This window comes from Apodemus sylvaticus, chromosome 8 (genome assembly GCF_947179515.1).
Source record: "Apodemus sylvaticus chromosome 8, mApoSyl1.1, whole genome shotgun sequence".
In the NCBI taxonomy this organism is placed as follows: domain Eukaryota; kingdom Metazoa; phylum Chordata; class Mammalia; order Rodentia; family Muridae; genus Apodemus; species Apodemus sylvaticus.
This window is the reverse complement of record NC_067479.1, coordinates 73,187,152-73,213,846: the sequence shown is the minus strand read 5'-3', so window position 1 is coordinate 73,213,846 and position 26,695 is coordinate 73,187,152. Positions and strand designations below refer to the sequence as shown.

Sequence of the window (26,695 nt, the reverse complement as noted above, 5' to 3'; positions counted from 1 at the left end):
TCTACTACAAAGCAAACTTGAGCGCAATCTGAGATATATGAGATACTGTGTCAAAAGGGGACACGTGCATGTGTGTGGAGACAGGTTGGTGTGGCTGTCCTCTGTCTCTTCTTACTTTATGTGTAGAGGCACGGAAGTTTGCTGCAGGGGTGGGGGGTGGATCTGAACTCTGAACTCTGTTCCTCACACGTGCAAGGCAAGTGCCCCTGCCTGCTGGACTGGTTCCTCAGTCCTCAATCACAATTCCAATGGAGCCTTCTGTCAGCTTCTGTCTAAAGGTTTTGTCATACAAGCCTGAGGTGATGAATTTGATCCCAAGTAGGAGAGAATCTACAAATTGTCCTCTGACCTCCAGACATGAGACTGAATACTGAGACACACACACATACACACACACACACACACACACACGTTTTAAAATATGATGAGATCAACAAATCGTATTTATTAAGTGTTGGGCTTTGGTTTGCTTTGGTTTTTAAAACAGATACATACATACACACACACACACACACACATACACACTGTGACCTTTATCCTAGTCTTGGCCCAATACTCATCTTTCTCTTCCTTCCAGCAACTGTCCTCTCAAGTGACTGTTCAAATCTATGAGCCTGTGGGGACCATCCTAATCCAAACCCCACACATGTCCCCTATAAATTACTTCTAGAAAGAGACCCTCGGTGGGCTTCACACACTAGGATAAAAAATCAACCAAGAAAAATACTTAGTGATGGCTTTAAAAAAAAAAAGACCTACTTATTTATGTAGATGGATGTTTTGTCTGCATGTACCTCTGCACACCAGAAGAGGGCGCTGGATCGTGGAACCACAGGAGCCTTCTCTCCAGGCCCTCGGTAAAGCCTTTTTTAAAACCACAAAGCGAGTTAGATACTAAAGAGTGCCATGGCTAAATAAATCACCCATGCGGCGAGGTCCTATGCAGCCATTAAAGGCAATGTTGCCAAAGAAAATTGACTAATGTGGGGAAGAGCTCATCATATCACCATTAAGTGACACAGATTACAAACGGAATGTGCAGAATGGCCTCAGCTGTGTGGATAAGACAATGTTTTCCAGTTTTTCATTGATGAGCATGTTTCTATTACATTGACAACATTTCTTTAAACAAATATGTACAAACAGTCTTGGGTCCTAGTCAGTCTGCCTAACTCCTAACTCACCCCCATTTCTCTGTAGGCTTCTGCAGCTGACTAACCTCAGCCCTTACTCCTACCTCATAGGATTACACAATCGCCCGCACGGGCACAAGAAACATTGTCTCAAAAAAAAAAAAAAAAAAAAAAAAAAACTGAGCCGTGGTGGCGGCACATCTTTAATCCCAGCACTTGGGAGGCAGAGGCAGGCGGATTTCTTGGGAGTTTGAGGCCAGCCTGGTCTACAAAGTGAGTTCCAGGACAGCCAGGGCTCCACAGAGAAACCCTGTCTTGGAGAAAAACAAAAACAAACAACAACAAAAAAAAGATTTTCAGCATGTCAGCAGTACTCTTGACATCCTGGATGTTGTAGAGCACGAACTGGAAGTCTCCATCTGTGCGAGCTTTGTCCTGTCTCTCCTATAACAGTGTCAGGCATCAGGCTCTGGTCCATGCCCTGTGGTCAGTGACTCTGCTGTTTACATTATGGGTCTAACTGGTGTCATGTGAACCTCTTGGTTCTTCTATTGACAATCTGAGGCTTCCTTCACAGAGGTCTCAGGACAGCCACCATTACAAGATGGCAGGCAGGCAGGCAGCCATCTCTCTAGGTAACAGTGAGGAAGAAGTTACAAGAGACTTTTTTTTAAAAGAAATTAGTAGGGGGCTGGAGAGTCAGCTCAGTGGTCAAGAGCACTATCTGCTTTTACAGAGGACCCAGGGTCTGCGCCCACGTGGCAGCTCACAGTCTACCCCTCAGCTTCTGAGGTGGGGGGGGGGGGAGAGGTGTGTCTGATGCCCTCACCTGTCTCCTCCTCCAGCACCTCATGCACCTGGTACACACTTGTAAGAGCAGACAAAATAGTATTGCACATAAAATAAAAACAAATATATGTAAAAGAGAAAGGAATACATACATTTTAGTTATTTTGTTTTTAAGCCAGGATCTTGCTAGGTAGTCCTGGCTGGCCTAAAACTGACTATGTAATCCAGGTTGGTCTTTAACTCATGACTATCCTCCTGCCTCTGCTTCCCAAATGCTGGGATTACAGGTATGAGTCTTGCTTGTTTGAATTGGGATCACAACTGTGTAATCCAGGCTTTCTCACTCCCAGAGTGCTAGAAGTATGCCGGGGTCAGGTTTTTGGGTTTTGCGAGGGGGGGTTGTTTGTTTGTTTTTGTTTTTTTAAGATTTATTTATTTAATGTATATGAGTACACTGTCTGTTTTCAGACACACCAGATGAGGACATTGGATCCCATTACAGATGGCTGTGAGCCACCATGTGGTTGCTGGGAATTGAACTCAGGACCTCTGGAAGAGCAGCCAGTGCTCTTAACCGCTGAGCCATCTCTGCAGCTCCCAGGCTCACTTTTAACAAGGGAAATGTCTATCACTAAAATGTACAAGATAGGCATAGTGGCTCATGCCTGTAATCCCAGAATTTAGTAGGCAGAAGCAAGAGGATTACTACAGGTTCAAGACCAACTTGGATTACACCGAAATACACTATCTTAAACAAAAATAAAGTGTATCTGCGACCTGGTAAAACTTTCAAAGCCCTGGGCTTTTTGTTTGCTAGGTTTATTTACTTTGTTTTATGTAAGTGCTTTCTTTACATGTATGTATGTATGTACGTATGTATGTATGCCATGTATATGCCTGGTACCCTCAAAAGCCAGAAAAGGGCATCAGATCCTGGGGAACTGGAGTTACAGACAGTTGGGAGCTGCCATGTGGGTGCTGGGAATCGAACCCAGATCTTTTGCACAAGCCGTGTCTCCAGCCCCTTAAGGCCTTGGTCTATGGGAAGGGAGCACAACCGAGGCGTGATCCTGCCCCAGTAGAGTCACGACTCCTTTCCCAGTGACCCTAGCTTTGGATTCCTTCCTTTTTTTTTTTTTTTTTAATTTGGTTTTTTCGAGACAGGGTTTCTCTGTGTAGCCCTGGCTGTCCTGGAGCTCACTCTGTAGACCAGGCTGGCCTCGAACTCAGAAATCCACCTGCCTCTGCCTCCCAGAGTGCTGGGATCACAGGCGTGTGCCACCACCGCCCGGTTTTCGGCTTCCTTTCAAAGTCAGGGCTGAATAAATGCCAGAGCCTGTGTGACAATGAGCTTGATATGTAGATTTGGTTAACCAATAATTAAAAAGTGTACAGATTTAGCAATGCACCAGTGCAGCTTGCTTCCTTTCTCCCTCCTTTACTTTACTTTTTATTTTAAATGTATTCTGTGACATTTTGATATGTTTATAAAGCATGTCTTGATCATATCCAACTCTCATTCCGCCTCCCAATCTCCACGGACCCCGAAAGCATCGCCCTCCCACTTTCCTGTCTTATTTTAAAATAACCCATTGAGCCAAGCTCGATGGTGGTGGCGCGTGCCTTTAGTCCCAGCACTCAGGAGACAGAGGCAATCGGATCTCTCTGAGTTCGAGGCCAGCCTGCTTAACAGAGTGAGTTCCAGGAAACCCTAGCTTGAAAAACAAAAAGAAGACAACAACAAATAAATAAATAAATACCTAACCCGAGTCCAGTTAGTGCCTCCTGCATGCGCACGGGTGTGGACCATCCATTACAGTAGGGGTAATGTACTGTCCCACATCCCCAAAGAAAAAAGACTCCCTTCTCCAGCAGCCATCGGTTGCCAATAGCTCCTCAGCTAGGGGTGAAGCTCTCTCCGTGCTCCACCATGAACCGGTCCTAAGGAGGAGTTACCAACAGCCACGCCCTTTCCAGAGGACAGCGTTTCACAGTGCTCCAGCGTAGTATTTCCTTTCTGATGCTCTTCCTCCGTGTACCCTGACCCTGTGGGGGTGGGGGAGCGATAGGCTGAGCTGGCGGGGGGGGGGGGTCGGGAGGAGGGGGGCAGTCATTAATCTCAGCACTTTGATCCTCAGGAGTCTGCCGCTGACCGCTGCAGAAAGAGGCTTCTCAGCACCAATGAAATCCGGAGGTCCCTCTGGCTCCAGCGTGGTGGTGGAGCCCGGTCTCTGTAGCCTTTGTTCCCCGGGGTTCTGAAGTACTAGGAGGAGGACTTGTACTAGGAGGCCTTTCCTCAGACCCTTCAGGTCATTGTCCTTCATCATTGTCATTTTCTGGTCCTTCCGATACAGTAGGTGGGGAGCAGACCTTCCCTGGCCAGTTCTACTGCTCCTCCCCCTCCCCCGCCCCCGCTCCCAAGCTTAATTTTGCCATTTGGTGCTGATTCTAGTTGGCTTTCTTTTTTTGTTGTTGTTGTTTTGTTTGTTTGCTTGTTTGTTTGTTGGATTTTTTTCGAGACAGGGTTTCTCTGTATAGCCCTGGCTGTCCAAGAACTCACTCTGTAGACCAGGCTGGCCTCGAACTCGAACTCAGAATCTGCCTGCCTCTGCCGCCCGCATCTGCCTCCCAGAGTGCTGGGATTGCAGGCGTGCGCCACCACCGCCCAGCTCTAGTTTTCTATTTTTTTTCTATTTTTTTTCTATTGTTTTCTAGCTTTCTATTCTGCTCTCCCTCTTTCTCTTTCCCTCCTTCGTTTCCTCAACTCCACCCTTCTTCTCACCTCTCGTTTCCGGCTTCTCCTCTCTTTCCCTTCCTTTCTTCTTTTTATGTGAGTGCCTCTCTAGATAGCCTGTCTTAGCTTCAAACTCATGATCCTCCTGTCTCAGCCTTCCAAATGCTAGGCTCACAGCATGAGCTGCCAGGCCTGGCATTCACAACTGTTTGAGTCCTAGCTACCATACTAACTCCAGAGGTAGGCGCAGGGGTTTCCAAGCAAACTCTAAACAGCAAAGCCCTTAGGGTGGCGTGTGGAACTGTGCAGCCATACCCGGCCCAGAAATGCTACTGATTCTTTAATAATAGCTTAAGATAACCAGGAACATTTTAGCTACAATGAAACCCCCTGTTGTCCTAACCCACTAAAAATGCATCTCCTACTCAAACTGTGAAAATCCAGTTCTCTTGGTGCCCAAACCACACTTTCGTCGCTAAATATTCAAATAATTGCATTTCATGCAATTCTGACTCTCCCGCTATGTCTAAGGAAGCCTTGTTTCCATTCCCGCTGGGGTCCCTCAGAATAGGTGAAACTGCTTGTGAGGGGCAAGCTCAGATCCCTGGACCCCAGAGATTCCGCTCTCCGTCGAAGATGACCTGGCTGGCCTCTAGGGGGCGATGTTTGCCTACCTTTGGAGTCCGGGACGCCTGCAGGGCTGAGCTTCAAATTCAACCTTCCTTGAGAACATGGAGTTTATTTGTCTAAGAGGTCCAGAATTTTCTTGCCAGTGTGGTTTAACTCCACTTTCTGGAAGTGATTTTCTTCACTTATCACAATCACTGAGACTTAACAGACAGGCAGGGGACAAGTAAAGGAAAGAGCTCAAGGGGCAACTGAAGAGCAGAGGCAAAATAGTGACTCTCTCTTTCTCTCCCCCTCCCCCCCCACACACACAAGCACGCACGCGCGTGCGCACACACAAAAGCAACAATATTCTTATACCAGTGATTATTTTTTCCATAAAATAGATGAGCATATTAATTTGTAATACCAGCAAAAAGCAAAAGGCAGAGGGACTCGGGAGAGAACAGCCAGTACCCAAATCAAAAAGTTGGATTTGGGGCTGGGGAGAAGACCTGGTGGTTGAAAGCATGGGCACCTCTTCTAGAGGACCAGGGTTCGATTCTGAGCACCATTTTAGGCAGTTCCTGATTATCTGTAACTCTAGTTTCACAGATGGATACCCTCTTCTGACCTCTGTGGCTATCAGGCACACTTGTGTTATTAGGCATATATGCAAATAAAACACTCATACATATAAGATAAATAAATCTTTAAAAGTCTTTTTAAAAGAATAAATAAAACAAGACAATAAATTGGGCAAGAGACATATGAAAAGATTCAACAAAACATTCCTTAGCAGGGTGACCTGGAGGCAACCTCAACATCTGTTGTGTATGTTAATGTTTGTCTTCTGAGCATGAAATATTTTTTGAGGTAACCTCACTACATAGCTCAGACTGACCTTAAACAATTCTGGTTAGCTTTAAGTCAAGATCCACTGTACCTCCCTGCTGCTGGGATTACAAGCACATTCCACTACAGACCAGCTTCTATTTTATTTGTGTGTGTGTGTGTATGTGTAAGTGTATGCCCTGTGTATTTGTGTGCCCATGGAAGCAAGAAGCGGGCACTGGACCCCCTGCACCTGGAGTTACAGGCAGCTGCGAGTTTCTCTGTACGAATGCTGGGGAATCCGGAGCACTCTCACCCACTGAAGCTTTTCTCTAGCACACCCGGTTCTTTTTAAAGTTATCATCCTATTACTTCAAAATCTAGTTTGTTTCAGGGTAACATCTAATTAAATAAGGAAGCCGCATGCTGTCAGAAATAGCAGGAAGAACTATCGTGTGATTTCCAGATCTACTAATTACCAAGAGAAAGTGTGTCTCTTTTGAAGATTTACTTTATTTTTTATTTATATGTATGTGTGCTTGTGTCTGCATGTGCCCTAAGGGATCAAAAAGGGTGTCGGAGCTGGAGCTGAATTAGAGAATTCCAGTCCTCTAGAAGAAGATGCCCATTTTTTTCCACACATACACAACCCCACAGCATGCAGGAAAAACAATACACATATAAAAAAGAGAAAAGTAGGAGTCTCTCTCTGAGTTCAAGGCCAGCCTGGCTCAGCCTGGCCTATGTAGTGAGTTCCAGGTCTACATAGTGAGACCTTGTCTCAAAATCAAAAAGAAGCAGAGGCAGGATTGCTGTAAGTTCAAGGCCAGCCTGACCACATAATGAGATTTATCTCAACAACAACAAAAGGGGCTGAGTGATGGCTCAGCAGTTAGGAACACTTGCTGCTCTTCTGGAAGACCCAGGCTCTGTTCCCAGCACCCGCATGGCTGCTCACACCATCTGTAATCCAGGTTCCAGGGGATCTGATGCTCGCTCTGGCCTCCACAGGTATGTGTGCCAACAAAATAAAAAAAAAGCCTCCGCCCCCCACCGAAGAACACACACACTCACTCACAAACACACACTCACACACACACACACACACACGTTAAAAAGCTGGCTGTAGCTTGGTGGTAGAATGCACAAGACTCTTGAATTCACTCCCCAGTGGGGAGGAACAGGAGGAAAAAGTAAGGAAAAAGACAAGGAAAAAGTCAACCAGGAAGTACACACCTGTGATGCCAGCACATATGAGCAGAGGCAGGAGGGCTGAACTGAAGGTTGCCTTGGGCTAAGACCTTGTTACATTAAAGAAATATGTGAACAATATATGCACACGCACAACCCAACACAAGGAGCCTGAGGCAGGAAGACCATGAATTTGAAACCAGCCTTGGCTGCTCATCAATGCTACTTAAAAAAGAAAAAGAAATGAATGAAACCTAACATTTAAGGGTAAGACATTAGATTTTATTGGGCCTGAGATAAGGAAAAGAAGGTTGAGAAACTGGATGACCTGGATAATAGTCATTACAGAATTATTAATTTTTATGAATAATAATTGTATTAGTTATACAGAAGAGTGCCCTAAGTTTTAATAGTTGCCTCCTGGGATTTGTAACTTACTGCAAAGTGGTTCAGGGGAAATGCATTTTGTAGAAGTAATTCTGGCTTCTCTACGGCTGCCCTAGCTCCCAAATAAAGACATAAAAACGTATTTATATATTATGCTTCTGGCCTTAGCTTAGGCTTATTCCTCGACTAGCTCTTGACTTAACCTGTTTATACTATAGTGTCTATGTCTGCCACGTGGTTGGCTACATCTCCTCAGTTTCTTTTGTTTGTTTGTTTGTTTGTTTGTTTTTTGTTTTGTTTTTGTTTTTTGGTTTTGTTTTTTGGTTTTTCGAGACAGGGTTTTTCTGTGTAGCCCTGGCTGTCCTGGAACTCACTCTGTAGACCAGGCTGGCCTCTAACTCAGAAATCTGCCTGCCTCTGCCTCCCAAGTGCTGGGATTAAAGGCGTGCACCACCACAGCCCGGCTATCTCCTCAGTTTCATATGACTGACTTCCTCAGAGTCTGGATCTTCCTGCACCTGACTCTGTTCCAGAGTTCCCCCTCTCCCCCAAATGTCCCACCTTCTAATCCTCCCTCAGCTTACTGGCTCTCAGATTTTAATTGACAGGAGATGCTTCCACACACATTATCCCTACAGTAGTATATATTTATATCCAATTCTTTAAGAGAAGGGGCCAGATAGATGGCTCAGTGGCCAAGAACACTGGCTGCTGTCCCAGAGGACCTTGGCTCTATTTCCAGCACCTACCTGGTTGCTCACAGCTGTCTCTAAGTCCAGTTCCAAGGATTCCAACTGTCTCTTCTGGCCTCTGCTTGTACCAGGTATGCACATGATATATATACAAACATGCAGGCAAAACACTCATACATATAAAATAATAGGAATAATTTTAAAGGGAAAGAAGGAGGGACAGAAAAAAAGAGCAAAGCACTATCAATATCGAATGTAGATTAAAAATACATGGACTGGAGAGACAGCTCAGTGGTTAAGAGCGCTGACTGCTCTTCCAGAGATCCTGAGTTCAATTCCCAGCAACCACATGGTGGCTCACAACCATCTGTAATAGGATCTAGTGCCATCTTCTGGTGTGTCTGAAGAGTGACAGTGTACTCTTATACATTAAGTAAATAAATAAATAAATGGTCTCTTAAAAATAAAAAATAAACAAAAATACATTGATATTCATCCTATTTTAAAATTTTCTTTTACAGATAAACTTTTCTCTAAATGATTTGGGACATTGCTTCACTGGGACCGTTTGCACACAGATAGTGCTCGGTGCGCTCGCTCGGTGAGAGCCCTTAGTTCTTCCCAAGCTGCCCTGACCTTCAGTTGACCTCAGAGGGCTCCTGCTGGCTGGTTTCTCTGGACCCCAGCTGAGTAGCTTCTGAGAAGCCTGCTCTGCTCCTGAGCTGACACCAGCCAGACCCTGCCTCGCCTCAGCTGAGCAGACTGTAGAATTTGGCTGTCAGATGTATCCACTCTTTGCTTTTGGAGAGGCATTAGGTCCTTATGTCACAAGAATGTAAGTGGCTGTGTGCTAAGCTGGGCTGCGTGCATGGCAGCTTTATTACCACATTCCCACTGCCAGCCAAGGGTACAAAGTGGTTTCCATTCAGCCAGAGCACCTAGTGCTCCTCTGGGGCATGGGGGTGGGGGGATGGGGAGTGGGTAGAGGGGGTTGGGGGGGGGCGGGGTGTAGACAAGCCCAGATTTAATCCACATCCTCTTTCTTAGATGAAGCCTCTAGGACTCGAAGGCAGGTTGGTATAACCCACCTTCCACTATTTGCATAGCATTAAAGTTCAGATCTGTCTCGGGACCCACTGAGCTCTGCCTTACCTACTGTCTCTGTCACTGTTTACTGCTATGAAGAGACCACGTCCACAGCAACTCAAAGAAAGCATTTAGCTGGGGGCTTGCATAGTCTCTGAGGGTTAGTCCATTATCATAGTTATCATAACGGCAGGCAGGTACTGGAGTAGTCGCTGAGAGCTACATCCCGTTCATAAGCAGAACCTGGGTCTGACAAGGGTTTTTAAAACTTCAAAGCCCTAGTGACACAGTACTTCCAAGGCCATGCCTCCTAATCCTTCTAATCCTATCAAAGAGTTCCACTCTCTGATGACAAAGGATTCAAATATATTGGCCAATGGGGGGTGGAGGGGAAGAATTCTTATTCAAACCGCCACACCTACACACATTTCAATATTCTTTTTACATCTTTGCCCAATGAAAATGACTAAAACTCTAAGGCAAAATAATACTACAACTTTATTCAGGTAATTATTACACAGCTGATGCAAACCAGATATGCATGGAATTTTATAAATGTGATATCTACATTTCCAGACTCAGTCACTGTAAACAAGAAAGAGAAACCAGAAGGTCTGTGAAGACTGAGGTGTTTTAAGCAAGTGTCCCATATTCCTTTGTGGTGGAGGTGGTCCATTGAGCCATTGAGCATGAAGAGAGGGCAGGCGCGGAGAGTCCATGCTTCCGGTTCTGCCTCCGTTCAGTTCAGCGGCAGGCCTTGCTAAACTCCTGCAGGGCCCAGCGCTTGTTCTCGACGGCCAGTTTGAGCTGGCTGTACTCCTTCACCAGGTTCTCAAAGTCTTCCCCCAGCACCTCATAGGTGTGCAGGACCAGCCTCGATTTCTCCATGTCCTGCTCCTGGAGGCGAATGGCTCCCTCCAAACGGTCCCTAAGAGCCCCAGCAGAGAAAGTTCAATAGAAGGCTGTAAGGCCTCAGAAAGCAGCAGGTCTAGAGACCTGCCGGCATGAACAGGTCTGAAGAGCAGCCGCGCCCAGCTCTTGGGGGTTCTTACCTAATGAGGCGATGCACTTCTACTTTCTCAGCACTATAAGTGTCGGACAGGGTCTTCAGCTCCTCCATCCTAAGAGGGGTAAAGAAATGGAACATGGAAAATCCCAAACAAAAAAAGAAAGTTTAGGGGCCGGCAAGATGGCTCAGTGGGTGGAAGATGAGATCTGGATCCACAAAGTTGCCCTCTGACGTCCACATGCCCTGTGCACTGTGATGCACACACCCCTCAGTGTTTCTTTCAAAGTGGTAAGAATGCCTAAGGAGTTGGGTGCTGGAAAATTGGCTCAGAGGATAAGAGCATTCGTCACTCTTTCATAGATAGAGGTTCAACTTCCAGCATCCATAACTGCCTGTGACTCCAGTTCCAAGGAATCCAATACCCTTTTCTTTTTATAATTTATTTACTTTTATACTCATTGGTGTTGTGCCTGCAAGTTATGTCTGTGTGAAGGTATCAGATCCCCTGGAACTGGAGTTACAGACAGTTGTGAGCTGCCATGTGGGTGCTGGGAATTGAACCAGAGTCCTTTGGAAGAACAGCCAGTGCTCTTAATCACTGAGCCATTTTTCCAGACCCCAACACCCTCTTCTGACCTCTGTGGCCACCAGAGGTCATACATACAATTCTAGACATAGGAGGAGGAAAAGAAAAAGAAATCAAAACAGAATTTTTAAAAAAAAGAACAGCTAACTCAGTTATACAGGCACACACTGCCGGGCGGTTGTGGCGCACACCTGTAATCCCAGCACTCTGGAAGGCAGAGGCAGGCGGATTTCTGAGTTTGAGGCCAGCCTGGTCTACAGAGTGAGTTCCAAGACAGCCAGGACTATACAGAGAAACCCTGTATCCAAAAAAAAAAAGGGGGGGGGGGATGAGAAAGAACAGTTACTGCAAATCCCCAAGCAACTGACCTCACAGTAAAACACCTATTTCACAAGACTATAAAATAAATAATTTCTTAATAGTGTTGCAAGTTTTGAGTTACACCAAGAAAGGCTAATTATGGGGGCTGGAGAGATGGCTCAGAGGATAAGAGCACTGACTGCTCTTCCAGGCGGTCCTGAGTTCAATTCCCAGCAACCACATGGTGGCTCACAACCATCTGTAATGGGATCCGATGCCCTCTTCTGGTGTGTGTCTGTTGACAGCTACAATGAACTCATAAAGCTTAAAAAATGTTTTTAAAAAGGCTAATTATACTGCTGTGCGACACTTCCTGGGACCCAGCAGTACTAGGTGTGCTGAGGAGAGTGATGAGGAACAGGACTGGAGAAGCAGCCTGAGGGGCAGAGTCCCTTTGATCCACCAGGCTCACCTCAACTTAAGGATCAGAGCACTGCACTTGATCTCCAGGTACTGGGCATTGATGCGGTGCAGCTCGGACTGAGTCTTCAGCCTGTGCTCCTGGAGAAGCCTCTGCAGTAAAGCAAGGCAGCGCAGCAGCACCTGAACCGCCAAGACAAAGAACAAGCAAGTTGTAAGAGAAGAAAGCACCAGCTTAGCTGAAGGCGTCCCCGGTCGAATCCAGGAGAGCAGGCCACTGGCCACACCTTTGAGTAGGTGGTCCTCTTCTTCTCCAGCAGCACCAGCTGCTCCTTCTGCTGGCCCTTGGCCTCCAGGCACTGCTGCTTCTCCCTGACCAGGACCTCTGTCAGCGCCCACACCTTCGCTGCTTTCAGCTTGTCTCCATCAGTATCTGGGCACAGGCAAGAGGGCAGGGAACCCCAATGAACACTGCTCTGCAGGGGCCTCGCGTCCTCCACCCAAGTCATGCCCCTGCCCTGCTTCTCTAACAGTGGCTGCATCTCAGAGTTAGGCTCTCTCTGTGTGGTCCAGGCTGTCCAAGGAATTCCAAGGAATATGCCTGCTGCGGCCCCGGGGTACTAGGTAACCCCTCGGTTTTATTTTGTTGTTGTTACTGATGTTGTTGTTGAGAAAGTATATCCCTGGCTGGCCTGGAACTCGCTATGCAGACCAGGTTGGCTTCAAACTCTGAGTCCAGAAGAGGCTCCAGATCAAGCACTTATGAGCATCTCAACCAGGGAGCTGAAATCAAACTCGGGTCCTCTGGAAGAGCAGGGCCTCTTCGTCACTGAGTACCTCCACAGCCTGCAGTCCTACATTCTTAAACCATAAAATACAGGTAAGAAGGACACGGCTACACTGAACTTCTCGCTTTGCCATTCTGACCCTCCAGAAGAAGCAATTCATTTTTTCCTGACACGAGAGATCATCCGCTCATCAATTCCACGACTAAAGGAGTCCTGACAAACGTCTGTTCTAATCCCACTACCGAGGAAATAAACAAACACTTCTCAAGTCTCAGTCTAAACCGGGCCTGTTGGGTCATGCCAATAACCCAACACTTGGGCGACTGAGGCAAGAGTGCCACAGGTTTGAGACCAACTTGGGTAACAGAGTGAGTTCCTGGTTAGACAGAACACCTGCCTTACACCCACCTCAAACGGACAAAGCTAGCTAGCTGGGGAGGATGGGGGGTGGTGTTGGTGGGGGACAGGGATGGGGGGGGGGACGGGGAGGAGGGGGAGCATGAGCGGGCCAGGACGCCTTGCACCTGAACTGGGGTCGTGGTAGCACAGCAGGGTGAAGCATTTCCTCTTGAGCTGCTCCTCCACCTCCAGCTGGAGCCGAGCTTTCATCCACACGAAATCCTAGAGGCACACAGACCGTTAGCACGAGGACGACCACCAGTGGGTGTGGGCACACAGACCGTTAGCACGAGGACGACCACCAGTGGGTGTGGGAACACAGAGAGCCTCACGAATGACCAAAAAAACTGCATCAAGAGAGCCAGGAATGGCGGAAGACTGATCCTTAACATTTGGGAGACGGAGGTGGGATGGGGAATTCAAGGCCAGGGACTACGTGAGACCCTGTCTCAAAAATATAAACTAATAACACTAAGCATGCCAATTATGCTATATCCATAGAGTGGAATCCTATCAGGAGTTGTTTATTCTTGTCATTACTGGAGATTGAAATCAGGACCCTGGGCATGCTAGGTAACAGCACTAAGTTAGCTCCACATCCCTAGGAGTCGGTTAAGCTGATATAAAAAAGTGATCAATCATCACCCAGTGCCTGCAGACTGTTCAGAATGCTAATGGAGGCATCCTTCTATTTCATTATATTTATTATTGTTTCTTTAGGGGAGGTTGTTGTGTTTTTTTGTTTGCTTGCTTGCTTAAGACAGAGTTTCTCTACATAGTCCTGGCTGTCCTGGAACGAACTCTGTAGACCAGACTAGCCTCAAACTTACAGAGATCCACCAGTCTCTGCCTGTAAGTGTTAGGATTTCTTTTTTTTTGTTGTTTTTTGTTTTTTTCAAGACAGCGTTTCTCTGTGTAGCCTTGGCTGTCCTGGAACTCACTCTGTAGACCAGGCTGGCCTTGAACTCAGAAATCTGCCTGCCTCTGCCTCCCAAGTGCTGGGACTAAAGGCGTGTGCCACCATCGCCCGGCAGGATTTCTTGTTAAAGATTTACTTATATGTTTCTGTCTGTTTGGGGGAATGTTCACACGTGAGTGTAGGTGCCCATGGAGCCCAGAAGTAGGTGGACCCGGGGCTAGAATGAGAAGCAGTTATGTTCTACCCCAGGTCGGTCCTGAGGGCCTTCCTCAGGTCCTGTGCAAGAGCAATAAGCACTCACGGCGACCGAGCCTCTCTGCAGCCTTAGCCCCGACTCAGCCGCCTCTGTGGATGTGAGTCTTTTTGTTTTCTAAAGGCATGGAGCCCAAGCTGCTTAACATACTAAGTAGTCAAGGATGATGTTGAACTGCAGAGTGATGCCCTGTCTATGAAAAACCAAGCGATGGGCCGGGGTGGCAGAACACGCCTCTGTTCACAGTGCTCACTCAGGACGCAGAGGCAAGTGGCTCTCCCTGAGTTCAAGGCCAGCCCGATCTACACAAAGAGTTTGTCCAGCCACAAGTACAGTTAGGCCTGTCTCCCAAAAGAGGTTTGTTTGTTTATTTTGGTTTTTTGGGTTTGGTTTTTTCGAGACAGGGTTTCTCTGTGTAGCCCTGGCTGTCCTGGAGCTCATTCTGTAGACCAGGCTGGCCTCGAACTCAGAAATCTGCCTGCCTCTGCCTCCCAAAGTGCTGGGATTACAGGCGTGCGCCAACCACCGCCCGGCCCCAAAAGAGTTTTTAAAGGGGGGAAGACTGCAGAGATGGCTCAGTGGCTGTGAACACTGGCTGTTCTTCCAGAGGACCCAGGTTTGCTTTCAACTTAACAACAGCTGTAGCTCCAGTTGCAGGGCTACAACCGCCATGTCTAGCCTCTGCAGGAATGCGGTGCAGACAGACATACCGACAAAACATTCACATATATTTACAAAATGAGACCGAGGAGAGAGTAGCATGCCGTTAGCATGTGCTCTTTCTAACACTGCGGTTCACTCTTTCAGTCTCCGGCTGAGAGGCCGAGCAAGAGGACATTGGGAGGGACTTTGTCTGCCTTAGAAGTATCTCAGTAAGATACACACATTGTGTGGCTATGGTAGCTGAGGCTTGCACCTTTAGAAGTCATCCTGGTGCCAACAGGGCTACCCCAAGTAGGTGGAGCCCCGCAGCTGACAGAAACACTACCAAGGCCTGGCAAATCGCCTAATGGACGCCATGAAGGAACACCAGCTAAACCGACGAGGGCAGTGAAGCCGCAATCAGCTCACCCAGCCTGTGGTGGTCTGGCCCAGGGAGCGGCGCTATTAGGAGTTTCCAACCTGTGAGGGCGGCATGAGCTCCAGAAGGTCGGCCTTCTCCAGTCCTAGCAGCGGGGGCATCTCCGTCTCCTGCCCAGGACCTGAAAGTTGTGTCAGCTCAGTTACAAGAAGCCGCTGTTCAAGGGTCTCATGAAACTGAAAATAAAAAGCAAGAAAAAAAGTCAATAAGACTACAGACTTAACCGGGAAGTGGTGTCACATGCCTCTAATCTGGGCACTCGGGATTCAGAGGTAGGAGGATCTCTGTGAGTTCCAGGGCAGCCTGGTCTACTGAGTGAGTTCCAGGGCAGCCACACAGAAAAACCTTGTCTTGAAATAAAAACAAACAAACAAACAACCTTTGACTTGGCCTTTAATCTCAGTAATTGGGAAGCAGAGGCAGGCAGATCTCTGTGAGGTTGAGGATAGCCTGGTCTACAAAGCCAGTTCCAGGCCAGCCAGGGCTACACAGTAAGAGCTCTACTCTCTCAAAAGAACAAAGAACTGTATCCCCATGTCTTCCATCCTGATCATTTCTTCTCACACATTTCAGTCCTCAAGTGAGTGGCCACCTCAGAGAACTGAATGATTCGGGCTCCCTCCACCTCCCTCTCACCGCGTCCATTTTTCCTGTCTTTCCTCCTTAGGCCGTCTCTCCTCTTCCCTCTTCCTACAGGGGCTCACTGTGTTGCCCGGGTTAGCCCCAAATGTCTACGTTCTAGATCTTTCCTCGGCCTCGAGAGCCCTGGGTAACGGTCCTATGCTGACTCTCAGTCCTGGTTGTTCTCGTGCGCGGACCTAGCGCCTACCTCGTTTCTCTGGCCTCACCTTTTTGTCGTCGGAGGTTAGGTTTGTTTCTTGGGCCTTCACATAGTAGTCGACCAGCAGCTCTTGGATGACTCTCTGTAAGATCTCATACCTCAGCCATGCTGTCTTACGAAGCCGAACTTCACTCCAGGCCTCAAAACAAACCGGGACCCCTGTCTGAGCCAGTTCCTCTCTCCGGGGCGTTCCCCGCTTCCTGCCGGCCCGCCTGCCTCCCAGGGCCTTACCTGAGCCTGCTCCCTGGCCAGCGTGAGGCTCAGGCCACTCTCATCGACGTGCTGGGACAGACTAAGCAAGAGCTTGCTGAAACACGGATTCTGAATGAGATCTTCCTCCGTCAGGGCGCACGGAGGAAACTGCTTGTCACACACTTAAAAAAAAACGACAGACACAGAAGACACATGGACTCCTTGCTTAATGTAACTGGGTATAGCATGCTTATTTCTAAAAACACGACACCAAACAAACCCCTGTGTTTTCAGTAGGCAAATTCTCTAAATATGATGCAATGTAAACAGAAGAATAAGGAAAGCCAGGAGCGGTGACACACCCCTGCAGTCCCTGCTACGCAGGAGACCAAGGTGGGAGGGTCCTTCAAGCACAAGACTCAGCCTCAGCCTCATAGCATAGTGAGATGTTGCCGAAAATAGATAGTTGCTGGCTGTTTGGACGGCTCAGCTGGTGAGGACGCATGCAGCCAAGCCCAATGACCCAAGTCTGTTTGCCAGAAACCGCAGGACAGGATGAGAGCAGCAACCCCTGCAAGGTGTCTTCTGATCCCTACACACCAGTGCTCACACACACACACACACACACACAAACAACTAAATAAATAAATAAATAAAACTTATTCGGATGTGGTGGCACACACTTGGAATCTCAGTGTTAGGGAGAAGGAAGCAGAAGAGTTAGGAGTTCGAGGCCAGTTTGGGCTACACGACCTGCAGAGGGGCCTGCGTTACATTGTGAGACCCTGCCTCAAAACATAAATCACAAATAAACCAGAAATGACGCTCAAATTGGCAAGCATCTACTCTGTAAGGATGTTAACCAAAGGACGCAAGGGAGGAGCTAAGCATGGCGTGTGCTGCCAGGGACCCGAGCAGTCAGGCAAGGGCTGTATGTGAGCCACAGCCCGGGCTCCAAAGTTTGTAAGAATTAGGGGGTGTAGGTCAGTGGTAGAGCAGGTGCTTGCTGTGGACTTGGTTGGCTCCCCAGCTCCAAGAGGAGAGAGAGAGAGAGAGAGAGAGAGAGAGAGAGAGAGAGAGAGAGCTTTTAGTATGGTTCACTACAGTAACCAAAATACTTCATATGCTTACTAGAAAAGTTTTTCTATGTAGCCCCAGGCTGGCTTTGAATCTGTAATCCTCCTGCCTCAGTCACCTATGCGCTGAGATTACAGGCATGCAACACCAAGGCTGGCCAATATCATGAGAGTTCTTGAGGAAGAGAGGGAAACAGACATGCAAGTTCCAACCATGGATAAGGCCTCACTCATTCACACAAGCAAGGCTGAGAAGGAGAAGCAAGAGACTGACCACTTAGAATTCCCTCCCTGTAGACAGAGCAGGGTAACCCTTGTGGGTGGCACAGGTGAGAGGACACAGAAAGGTCAGTGTCCTTTGGTTACCCCATCTCTCCCCAGGGGAGCTCTGCTAACACACACACACACACACACACACACACACACACACACACATGTTTATTCTTTGGATTATTACATCCAAAGTCACTTTAGAGAATAAGAAATAAATCTTTTATTTTCGCTTTCAGGCACAAAATTGGATGAGGTGAGGTGCACTGATAATCTCCAAACTGTGAGGTGGAGGCAGGAGAATCAGACATTCAGGGCCAGCCTGGGCTACCAGAGAAACACGAAAACACAAATAGGAAAGGAGCCTTCCTTTAAGGGATAGCCAGGCACCCTGCCCTTGGCAACAGACTGCCAATCACCATGACATGCAGCATCCATTGCAGTAGCAGGTGCCGAATCAGCAGGAACAGTTGGCCCAACCTGCTTTTTTTTTTTGTTTTTTGTTTTGTTTTGTTTTTTTTCGAGACAGGGTTTCTCTGTGTAGCCCTGGATGTCCTGGAACTCACTCTGTAGGCCAGGCTGGCCTCGAACTCAGAAATCTGCCTGCCTCTGCCTCCCAGAGTGCTGGGATTACAGGTGTGCACCACCACCACCCCGCTCAACCTGCTTCTTATTACAGAGCCCCAGAACCTCCTAGATCCTACGCTCCTCAGAGCCGGGGGCTGTGAGTGAACCTGTTCTAGTGGGCGTTGTGAACCTTCTTCATCTCAGGAGGCAGGGATCTGGATGTGACCTCTGGAAAAGTCATCAGGCCTTTTGCAGGTGGCGGGATGAATAGGAATGGCTCCCCCATGTTTGAATGCCTGGTCACAGGGAGTGGCACCATTAGGAGGTGTGGGCCCTGTGGAAGTGTGTCACTGTGGAGGCTGACTTTGAGGTTTTATATATATATGTGTGTGTGTGTGTGTGTGTATATATATGTATATATATGTATATGTATATATATTCAAGCTATGCCCAGTGTGAGACACAGTCTCCTGCTGCCTGCAGATCAAGAGTTAGAACTCTCAGCAACTCCAGCACCCTGCCTGCCTGCACGCTGCCATGCTTCCCGCCATGATGATAATGGACTAAACCTCCGAAGCTGTAAGCCAGCCCCAGTTAAATGTTTTCCTTATAAGAGTTGCCTTGGTCATGGTGTCTCTTCACAGCAATGGCATCCTAATTAGGAAACTCCCCTTACCTTGCTGCAGTATTTCCACGCCTTCTCCAGGTGAGCAGAAATCTCCAGATGCCATCTGGTTTTCTTGGTATTATCTGTGTGCAAACAAATGGGAGAGAATGCAAGTTGAACCAACCCTTGGCTGCTCCCGCTAAAACTACCTTAGGGAGCCCCACAAGCCCAGTCTGGGTTCAAAGTCTGTGCCTGAGGCAAGCCTTGAACCTTGACCCTCTTCCTCCTGGGTGCTAAGATTGAAAGTTCATGCCAACCCATCTGGCTCAGAGATGTTTCTTATAGAGCAGGGCTGTATCAGACATCAGGATCCCCAAATTCTTTAGCATGTTATGGACAAACTTACAAATGAATACCAGAATACCTTACATTCCAAGAACAAAATCTCTTCCAAGCTGTTCCAAAGATGACTCTCAATAGAACAGCTCCTACTTCACCCCTACCTACCAAAGTCCACTAGGGACTATTGGAAGGCATCTTCCTACCACCACCATTATGCTGGAGCCACAAACTGTGGCTGTCATGCTCCCAGTAAACTGCAGGGTGTGGGTGTGGGTCCCAGTGTGCCTTTTGCCCAGTGATAGCTCAACTGTGGAATATCACAGTGGTTTTCTCTGCTAGTGTCATCTCATGGAAGAGCTGTCTGGGAGCAGACACTTCAACTACAACAGCTTTTCCAGGAACAAGAGGAGAGGCCATACAGCAGTGCACTGCAGAGTGGTTAGTGTGGGGACGGAGGGTGGGTGTTTTGTCAGAACCTGGAGAACCTGGAAGAGAACGACATCAACAGAGAGCAATGAGAAACTCAACAGGAGCCCAAACGTCGCCTCATTCTTTCCTGTTTATTGCAGCTGAGGCAGAAGCAGCCCCGATGCTTATTAGGACTTAACGCTCCACGTCCACAGAACATTGCTTTATTCGCTCCTTTTATGAGTCACATGAAAGCAACTAGCCGTTTGTTTTGTAGCGTGGTCTAGAGGAATCAGAATCAGCTGAGGAGGCACGATGTTAGGCATTAATTTGTGGCTCTGCCACCCCCAATGTTTTCTGTGTGAGTTTAAGTGAAAACGCTCGCTTTTCTGGTGCCAACACTGCTCCACCTGCAAAGCCGCGATAACGAGTCTTGCCTTGCATGAAACATCAAAAATTAATAACAATTGACTTGTCAACAAAAGCTATTTAGTTAAGTTTTACCAATAAGTTCCGTTTTACCAATTCAAGAATGTTGTTGAACTACACCTACAAATAAAGTTTTGCAGGCCAGCTAGGCACCCAGCCACGAGGGTTTCAACCGCCCAGGGGTCCTCAGCGGAGCCACCCGCTTTCTGCGACCACAGGACGTGACCTCAGGACGTGACTTCAGGCTGCAGCCCCACCCTGCGCAGGCAGCCGGGGTCACACGCGCAGGAGCGCCGACGCAGGCGTGTTTCGAGCCCTCTAGCCGTCCCTCCATGCTGCACTGGACGGGACGTAGATTGATCGTCCTGACTTGTTTTCACAAGAGGTGACCCTTACAAGGCCGGAGATAATCAAGATGCAGAACACGCTCTCCGGCACCGACCTACCGTCTGGGTCGCCAAGGACTCCTAAGGGCGAGCGCGGCCTCCCCGCAAGCTCGCGGTCGTCGAGCGCTAACCTGCGCCGCTCGCCGCCGGAGCGCTGAGGCTGGGGCCTGCCGGGAATGGGCGCTCCCGCCACCGTAGACACAACCGGTCTTAAATCAGCCGAGCGCGGGACGGGGCGGGGCCTCCGTTCCCGCCCGGCGCAGCCCCGCCCCGGGAGCGCGCGCTCTGTGCAACTGTCGCGGTGGCCGCTCCGAGATGGAAGTCGGAACTGCACCCATTTAACTAAGGGAAAACGAAGGCTATACAGAGGTGGCAGCCCAGCCCGGAAGCTTAGGCCCGCCACTGTGGTGCTCGAAGGTCGAGCCAGTCAATGTGCTATCAGAAAGTTTCCTGTCTCTGCCTCCCGAGTGCAGGTTCACGCCACCGCAACCTCTGAGTTTGGTTTTATTTGTAGATACGGGCGAGCGCATGCGTCGTATGTGGGCAGCACGGAGGCCAGAAGAGGGAGCCAGAGCCCTTCGAGCCGATGTTACAGGTGCTTGTGAACTGCTAGATTTCGGGTAGTCAGTGCCCTTACCCACTGAGCCATCGCTCCAGCCTCCCCACCTTGAATGTCTTTTGTTTTGTTTTGGTTTTTGGGGGGTTTTTGTTTGTTTGTTTTTGTTTTTTGAATTTGTTTTTTCGAGACAGGGTTTCTCAGTGTAGCCCTGGCTGTCCTGGAACTCACTCTGTAGAGCAGGCTGGCCTCGAACTCAGAAATCTGCCTACCTCTGCCTCCCAGAGTGCCGGGATTACAGGTGTGCGCCACCACCGCCCGGCTTCCCCTTGAATGTCTTAACCTAGACTACTCGGCTCGCCCTTTATTATTATTATTATTAATCACGTTTTATTTACTGTGTGTCCTTCGTGTGCTGTGAAGGTCTGAAGACACTGTGGGACTCAGTTCTTCCAAGCTACAGGTTCTGAGAGTGAAACCCCCATCATAGGCTTGGCTGCAAGCTCCGTTACCCATTGAACCATGGTAACTGCACCCCGCCTTCTCATCCTTCCTTCACTCCTACTTCTGCCTACACTGATTTTGTAAAACTAAGGGTACCCAATCAGGAGGTGACTTCCTTTAGAAAATAAGATGTTTAGCTAGACCTGTACTATTCATCCTTCATCCTACCTACTCTGTAGGTTGAGTTAGGAAGATCTAGAGTTCAAAGCTAGGCCCGGGCACTATTCTGAAGTTGCCCATCTGAAAAAACAAAAGTTTTCTATGAAATAAACTGCTTCAAGGTTGTTAGAACTCTTTCTACATTCTTTATTTTACTGTTGTTTATGTGTGTGAGTGTTGTTGTGGGATCCTCTAGAACTGGTTATAGTTACCACCATATCGATGCTGAGAATCTAACCCAGGTTTTCTAGAAGAATGATGGTTGAGCCGTCTCCCTAGCCCAATGATTAGATTGCTTGCATCAGAGAACAAACTGATGGGATGGAGCAAAAGTGTGCTAGGAAATGGAGCTGTTTAGCTTTTCCTTAGAACAGCGGTTCTCAACCTGTGGTCAAGTCCCCTTTGGTTGACCGAACGACCCTTTCACAGAGGTCACATAAGACGATTGGAGAACACAGATATTTACATTACAATTCATAACAGCAAAATTACAGTTATGATGTAGCAATGGAAATAATTTGTGGTGGGGGGTTCACCGTGACATGAGAATCTGTATTAAAGGGTCACAGCATTAGGAAGGTTGAGAACCACTGCTTTAGAACAATTTAGAGACAGTCATAGTGGCTCGTGCCTTTAACCCCAGTGATTGGGAGGTAGAGGTAAGGTAAGCAGATCTTTTTGTTTGTTTGTTTTGTTTTGTTTTGTTTTTTGGATTTGGTTTTTTTGAGACAGGGTTTCTCTGTATAGGCCTGGCTGTCCTGGAACTCACTCTGTAGACCAGGCTGGCCTCGAACTCAGAAATTTGCCTGTCTCTGCCCTGCAGAGTGCTGGGATTACAGGCGTGTACCACCACCGCCCAGCTAAGCAGATCTTTTAGTTTGAGGACAGCCTGATCTCCACAGAGAGTTCCAAGAGGGTCAGGATTGTGTAGAAAGATCTGGGGAGGGAGGAAGAGAGAGAGAGGGAGAGAGAGGGGGAGAGAGAGAGAGAGAGAGAGAGAGAGAGGGAGGGAGGGAGAGAGGGAGGGAGGGAGGGAGGGAGGGAGGGAGGGAGGGAGGGAGGGAGAAAGAGAGGAGACTTCCACTAGTATACACACAGAGGACAGAAGAATGATCTAGGGCAGAAAGCTTTTATGCCCTTGGTCGGGCATCAGCTGCCATGCTCCGTGTTTAATGCTAGAGTGCAGTCACTTTCCAAGGCTTTTAAAAATCACTTCTGCTTCCTCAATTCTTCAATACAGCCTCATTAAATGTCAGTCCCACGCACGAACAGTGCTCAGAACAAAATAGCAAGCGTGCTTTGGTGATTTTCAGCTGATCAGAGATTTACTGAAATTTCATCTCCCAAGTCTTCAAGTTCTTAAATACTGAACTACAAAGCTCTGGCTAAGTGGCTCAAATCATAGGAGGCCCTGAGCAGTGAAGGCGCAGAGGGCTGCCTTCCGGAGGAAGATCTGGAAGATAGCGGCGGACACCTCGAATTGGACTGAGCTGCATGTGCAGTTCTCTCTTTCCTCTTTGTCCCTTTCAAGCCACGAGACCTTGGGCTACAGCTCTCCTTCCTGTCAGAGGGGGGATAACATATTTCTTGTTACTCCACTCTCTTAGTATTGGTGTACCGATCAAATGAGATAACGGCTAAGAAAGTGCCTTGGAAAGACTATGAAAGTGAGGTGTTTTATTAAGTGCCTGGGGAGACACAGAGATGAATGTGACCTAATTCCTACCCTGAGGAAATTCACAGTCTATTCTGTGAGAAGACACACATGAAAAGAAAATAACCCAAGGCAGTAAATAGATGTCGAAAGGGCAGTTTAGATTATAAATACCAGAGAAACTTAAAGAGGGGACAGACATTTCTCTACAGAAATAAATAGGAAAGACTGAAATAGATCTTATTTTCACTATGCCTAAAAAGAGACATTAAAAAAATTAAAACACTTTGAATGAGAAAGTCCAGAAAATTGAAGCAGAGACAGGAGTTCCGGCTGCATCATCGGAGGGACAGGACCCGGAGCGGTCTGAGAGTAGAGGGGGAGGGGAGAATTCATTAGGTGGGCGCTCTGAGACTAGAGAGTTAACGCTGTCTAGTACAGAGCGTATAGAGAATCCTAGCAACCAGAAATGCAGCAGAGGTACATGAGTTTAATCCCAGCACTCTGCAGGTAGAGACAAGCAAACCTCTGTGAGTTCAAGACCAGAGTAGTCTACATAGTGAGTTCTAGGACAGCCAAGGCTATGTAGAGAGACCCTGTCTCAACAAAAACAAATAAGAACATCCAGCAAAGGACTGCAAAAAGAATGTTCAGATCAGACCACCCAACTTCCTGAGCCAGAGCTCCACCCCCCAATGTCCTTTTCCCCAGATTGTTTTGTAAAGAAAACAGCCCCATGGCAGTGTTGTAGCATAGACCATGTTAAAGGGTTTTGCTGCAACCGTGCATTACCACAAGTCAGCTAGTGAACGCCCTCCAAAATTACTCACTGTTCAAGGGTGCAGCTCTCCCTCTGCTCCCAGAATTCAGGCTGAAGTAGAAAGGGTCCCAAACATGAGGGCAACCTGGGCAGCTCAGGGCAGCTATGTCTCAGAAGCAAACAGAAAAGAGATCCGGTGTTACCATGTAAGAGAGAGCTTACTACCAAAGTATAGCATCCTGAACCCAGTCTCAAGTATCATCACACACACACACACACACACACACAAAGAAACACACGGTTTTGATTGTTTTTAATTTTTTGAGACAGGCCTCAAACTTACAAATGTAGCCCAAGGTTAGCTTTGAACTCTTGATTCTCCTGCATTCACCTTCCAAGTAAATAATCCAATTTAAAAATAAAACTATAAGCCAGGCAGTGGTGGCTCATGCCTGTAATCCCAGCACTCTGGGAGGCAGAGGCAGGCAATCTCTGAGTTCGAGGCCAGCCTGGTCTACAGAGTGAGTTCCAGGATAGCCAGGGCTACACAGAGAAACTCTGTCTCGGAAAAAATAAATAAATAAATAAATAAAAACAAAAAAAACTATAGGATGGGTTGGTGAGCAGGGGAGGGGGGATATAATAGGGGGTTTTCAGAGGGGAAGACAGGAAAGGGGATAACATTTGAAATGTAAATAATGAAAATACCTAATTAAAAATAAAAATAAAAATATAAGAAAACTAGTGAACATAGAGGTACATGCCTTTAATCCTAGCACTAGAAACACAGAGGCAGGGGGATCTCTGTAAGTTCAAGTTTACTTTAATGAGGTCCAGGACAGCCAGGGATACATAGAGAGACCCTGTTGATCAGTAATTAGAGCTGGAGAGGTCAAGTTAAGAGCACTTGCTGCCCTTCAGAACACTTAAGTTTGGTTCTTTCTTTCTTTCTTTCTAAATTTATTTTATGTACAATGGTAATTTGACTACATGTGTGTCTTTGTGAGGATGTTGGATCCCAGAAACAGGAGCTACAGACAGTTGTGAGCCACCATGTGGTTGCTGGGAATTGAACTCAGGACCTCTGGAAGAGCAAGCAGTGCTCTTAACCACTGAGCCATCTCTCCAGTTCCCTAAATTTGATTCTAACCACCCACTTTGAGCAGCTCACAATTATTTGTAACTCCAGTTCCAGAAGATCACCTTCTTCTGCCCTCTATGAGCATCCGCACATGTGTGTATAAGCACACAGATACACCTAATTTATGTGTATATGCACATAAGTTGAAAATACTATATGCTGGATGTGGTGGTGCACACTTTTAATCCCAACACTTGGAAGGCAGGGGCAGGCAGATCTCTCTGAGTTGAGGCTAGAGAGATCTACAAAGTAAATCTATACTACACTGTAGAGTGGTCTATAAAGTAAAATTTTCTAGAATCGTGTGGAATAAAATTAAGACATGCTTTCCTTGGGGATCAGATCCATAATTTTTTTGTTAGTCATACATATTATTACTAGTATCAGTAATATAATTTACTTTTTTGAGTTCATGTCTCCCTCTCTACCCCAATCTCTACCCTCAGCCCCTTACTCTTTCTTACCCCCCGCCCCCACCCCAGGTCTAGCTGTATGCCTACTGAGATCAAGGGTGTGCACCAACAGGACCAGCCTGCTCACAACTTTTTGTTGCTCAGGGGTAACATGAAATCTCTAAAAGCCTTTGTTTGGGTTTCTTATATTCAAGAAAGTGCTTCCTCAGAGCCGGAGAGATGGCTCAGAGGTTAGGAGCACTGGCTGTTCCTCCAAAGGACCCCAGTTCAATTCCCAACATCCACAGGGCAGCTCACAACTGTTTGTAACTCCAGTTCTAGGGTATCTGACAGCACCACACAAGATACACATGCAGGTAAAACACCAATGCACATAAATAAAAAATAAACAATTTTTTTTTAAAAAAGTGCTTCCTCAAGGGCAGTGGTGGCGCATGCCTGCCTTTAATCCCAGCACTTGGGAGGCAGAGGCAGGCAGATTTCTGAGTTCAAAGCCAGCCTGGTCTACAGAGTGAGTTCCAGGACAGCCAGGACTATACAGAGAAACCCTGCCTCGAAAAACCAGGGGAGAAAGAAAGAAAGAAAGAAAGAAAGAAAGACAGAAAGACAGAGAGAGAGAGAGAGAGAGAGAGAAAGAAAGAAAAGAAAGAAAGAAAGAAAGAAAGAAAGAAAGAAAGAAAGAAAGAAAGAAAGAAAGAAAGAAAGAAAGAAAGAAAGAAAGAAAGGAAAGAAAGTACTTCCTCCTTTCTCCCATGATCCCCACCTCCATGGCAGGAGGCAGTGGCAGTAACTGGTTGGTCGAATGGGCTGTGAACACTCCTTCAGCAGTCATCTCCGACCTGCTTTCCCGGTCCAGTCCATGCAATGCTGGGCCTGCATAGGACCTGTCTTCCCTTTGCTGTTTGTCTCCCGTTCTGCTCTGCCACACTCCACATGCAAACCACAACCATTCAGTTCTTAACTGCTCCTTCATGATGAAGCCAGTACGCCCCAGTACACCTGAGCTAGATTCCTGTCAGGCCTTGGGGGAGTGCATGCTGGACAGAAAAGGAGGCAGAACATCTATTCTCGGTTAATCTTTTCAGGCTGTTGCTCCGGACCCAGGCTTCTGAGAAGCTCCGTGCCTTTTAATTGGGTGATCTGTGTAAATGGGGATCTGAGAAAAGACTGCTTAACCTTTCAG

General features: G+C 47.5%; 1 protein-coding gene across 3 annotated transcripts; it reads right to left on the bottom strand.

The window, feature by feature from the left end:
• Positions 1-9,927: 9,927 nt before the first annotated feature.
• Positions 9,928-20,808, bottom strand: Haus4 (HAUS augmin like complex subunit 4). Of its 3 annotated transcripts, XM_052191506.1 has the most exons (11): positions 20,386-20,806; positions 19,388-19,587; positions 18,830-18,903; positions 16,280-16,422; positions 16,056-16,187; positions 15,249-15,383; positions 13,080-13,176; positions 12,055-12,200; positions 11,820-11,950; positions 10,505-10,573; positions 9,928-10,380 (listed from the first exon to the last, which is right to left on the bottom strand). In XM_052191506.1, exons 3-11 carry the CDS (start codon positions 18,882-18,884, stop codon positions 10,197-10,199), a joined length of 1,092 nt encoding a protein of 363 aa, XP_052047466.1. In that variant the 5' UTR covers positions 18,885-18,903; positions 19,388-19,587; positions 20,386-20,806; the 3' UTR covers positions 9,928-10,196. The 3 variants fall into 3 exon arrangements, with proteins under 3 accessions (XP_052047466.1, XP_052047467.1, XP_052047465.1); XM_052191507.1 differs by lacking the exon at positions 19,388-19,587 and having other exon boundaries at positions 16,056-16,130; positions 20,386-20,808; XM_052191505.1 differs by lacking the exon at positions 19,388-19,587 and having other exon boundaries at positions 20,386-20,805.
• Positions 20,809-26,695: the final 5,887 nt, after the last annotated feature.

Bases quoted from the DNA above. Each gene is read 5' to 3' on its own strand.
- Haus4 (XM_052191506.1), bottom strand. From the start codon at position 18,884: ATGGCATCTGGAGATTTCTGCTCACCTGGAGAAGGCGTGGAAATACTG. The intron at 12,201-13,079 runs GTGCAAGGCGTC...GCCTGTGCCCAG, and splicing joins CTACCACGACCCCAGTTCAG to ATACTGATGGAGACAAGCTG. The intron at 11,951-12,054 runs GTGTGGCCAGTG...TTGGCGGTTCAG, and splicing joins AGAGGACCACCTACTCAAAG to GTGCTGCTGCGCTGCCTTGC.